General features: G+C 58.9%; 2 protein-coding genes across 2 annotated transcripts in view; both read left to right on the forward strand.

The window, feature by feature from the left end:
- The window catches only part of VDBG_00144 (cap binding protein), a gene marked incomplete at both ends in the record, with an annotated part of 2,591 nt that extends 1,481 nt beyond the window's left edge, over positions 1–1,110 (forward strand). Inside the window, 2 exons of the mRNA XM_003008417.1 lie at positions 46–290; positions 350–1,110. Coding sequence (XP_003008463.1) covers positions 46–290; positions 350–1,110 — 1,006 coding nt within the window. The remainder of the gene's footprint in view (positions 1–45; positions 291–349) is intronic.
- Positions 1,111–1,685: 575 nt separating this feature from the next.
- On the forward strand, positions 1,686–2,734 carry VDBG_00145 (microtubule-associated protein ytm1; the record flags this gene model as incomplete). Its single annotated transcript, XM_003008418.1, has 2 exons — positions 1,686–1,782; positions 1,839–2,734. The coding sequence occupies 2 exons, from the start codon at positions 1,686–1,688 to the stop codon at positions 2,732–2,734; spliced, it is 993 nt and encodes a 330-aa protein (XP_003008464.1).
- Between the last annotated feature and the right edge of the window lie 86 nt (positions 2,735–2,820).

The following is a 2,820-nucleotide window of genomic DNA, read 5'->3' on the forward strand; positions in this document are numbered from 1 at the left end:
TCTGTATCACGCTCAGAGCCAGATGGACTTGGAACTGAGCAACAGGTTCCTTGACTGGTTCGCGCACCACCTGAGCAACTTTGGCTTCACGTGGAAATGGACCGAATGGGTCAATGACGTGTTCTTGCCTGATATTCACCCGTCCAAGGCGTTCATCAGAGGTGCCCTCGACAAGGAAATCAGGTTGAGCTTTGCTCAGCGCATCAAGAACACGCTTCCCGAAGAATACCAGAGCTTGATCTCACCTGACACGGAGAAGGACGTCCCCGACTTCAAGTTCTCTGACGAGAGTGAGTAGCCAGGTGGCAACGTATCCCCCGTTGACCAGAAATCGCTAACTAGTTCGCAGCCACGCCGTTCTCTGCCGAGGGCCGAGAGCTGGCGGCTCTCCTCAAGCGCAAGGTGCCTGACGAAGAGTTCCAACCCGTGCTCGACCGAATCCATGCAGCCGCGACGGAGCATAGCTTGGATGCGCTGGTCACCAGCACAGATGTTTTCGTCACGGCTGTCTGCTGGGTCGGCTCCAAATCCCTGAGCCACGTGCTGGCTTGCATTGAGCGTGTTAAGGACCGCTTATTGGACATTGGTGCCGCGTCGGAAGCGGCTCGCGCGCAGATCATCACCGCCGTCATGGCATACTGGCGAGCACAACCGGGCGTTGCCATCTCAATCATCGAGAAGCTGCTCAACTACTCCATCTTGACGCCCTTGTCGGTTATTGAATGGTCGCTCGTCTACAACCACAGCGAGCGCGAGGGCGATGCACTGGCCGAGGCGCACGTTTTCGAGCTCGTGTCCAACACCGTGACCAAGGTGACGGGCCGCGTTCGTCAGATCATGACTGCTCCGGAACTCGATGCGGATGCTGAGGCAAGCAAGGAGCTCGACAAGAAAGCCATGAGAGACTTGTTCACATCGCTCAAAGATGCTCTGTCAAGCTGGAAGGCGGGAATCAAGGATGAAATGTTGGACGAGCCGAACAGTGAGGAGCGCAAGGCTCACCTTCAGCGCTGGGGCGCGCGCTGGCTGCGTGTGTTTGAGCGCAAGTCAGCCATCGAAGAGGCATTTTTGTTGGACGTGAAGAACACAGCCCAGAATCCGTTCGAGTAGCCAGTCGACACGGTCCCGGTTGAAGAAGGCAACGAACAAGACAGAGGCACTTGGTGTAGGAGGGAGGTTCCTCGATCGGCAAGCGAAGTATGCGCATGCTAGGACCTGGAACCGGGCAAAATTTGTACTTTTGTTATGTACGATGAGGTATTGAGCTAGGCCGGTAGCTATCCAAATTTTGCTCAGGTCAATGTTCTCAGGTGGGAGATTGACATGAATGAGGCATACATGCTGTGATGAACTGGACCACAGCGATGATGAGCCAAGGTAAAAAAAAAAAAAAGGGCGGGGCATCATCAGCCTTGCCACTCAATCGGCGTTGTGATTGGACATGAAACTCACTGGTGGGGGTGGAGATGGCTGCAAGGCTGACAACAATTTTCTTCAAAAAATATCCAGATCCCTTCTGCATGGAGATATCCACCCAAGCATCCAACAGACGACACGACCAACAACGTTCGCTGCCCACGCGCCCAAATTGACACACTCGAATCAGAGCCGCACTATCTGCAGAATCCCGATCCCGAACCCAAGAACAAGCCACCCACGCATTTCCAGGCCCCTGCGTATCCGACATGGAGTCCACCGCGGCTCAGGTGAAGGTCAACTTCACCACCACCCATGAAGACCTCCAACTGCCTGAGAACAAGAGGCAACTTCTCGTGCCGTCCGGTCAGTAAACTTGGCACAATTAGGCCCTGGAAGTGCATCTGAACTGACGAAAGCAGACATCAAGCGATATGGCCTCTCCCGCATTCTCAACTCGGAGTCTATGCTCAACACATCCGCACCGGTCCCTCTCGACTTCCTTGTCAATGGCACGTTTCTCCGCACAACCCTCGAAGAGTACCTGCAGACCGAGGGACTTTCCTCCGAAACCACCATCACGCTACAATATGTTCGCTCCCTGCTGCCGCCCACGTACGAGGCCTCGTTCCAGCATGACGACTGGGTTGCCTCGGTCGATGTCCTCTCCGCCACCTCGGCCGCCGGCCGCTGGTCTGGCGAAGACCTGATCCAGGGCCAGGACCGCATACTCTCCGCCAGCTACGACGGTCTCGTCAGGATATGGGACGGGTCCGGCTCGGCGCTGGCCACCTCGGCGGCGGCCCGCGGTGGCGGTCACGCCAAAATGCTCACGTCGGCCAAGTTTCTGAGCTCGACACAGATCGCATCCGCCGGTCTCGACCAGAAGATTGTCGTCTGGAAGTACACCGAGGCAGCGGACCGGCTGTCGGGCGAGCTCAAGCCGACGCTCGAGCTGCACGGGCACAAGCAGAAGATCAACAGCCTCGCGGCCCACGGCCCCTCGAAGCGGCTCCTGACGGCGTCCAACGACGGCACCGTCGGCTTCTGGCTCGCGTCGAAGAAGGCCGTCGACGCTGACGCCGAGGACATACCGGCAACGCACACGGCCAAGCGCGCGCGCGTCGCCTCGTCGGTGACGGTGCCGCAGAAAGGCGCCGCTCGCGCTTCATCGCCGCGCACGGCGAACGCCCGCGGGGGACGGCGGGCCGCCTTTCCACCCCGACGGAAGCGAACGGTCGGCCTAATTCGGCCTCGACCGGACCACACGCTCCGCACGCTCGAACCTGAACGACGGCGCGCGTCGTCTCGACGCTGACGAAGGCTCCACCCGCTTCCTCGTCTTCGCACCGGTGTCGGGAGGGCCAAGGCCTTCGTTGCCGCGGGTTCGGGCCGCCCGGCAAG

The sequence above is a fragment of the Verticillium alfalfae genome, genomic scaffold, assembly GCF_000150825.1.
Source record: "Verticillium alfalfae VaMs.102 supercont1.1 genomic scaffold, whole genome shotgun sequence".
Taxonomy (NCBI): domain Eukaryota; kingdom Fungi; phylum Ascomycota; class Sordariomycetes; order Glomerellales; family Plectosphaerellaceae; genus Verticillium; species Verticillium alfalfae.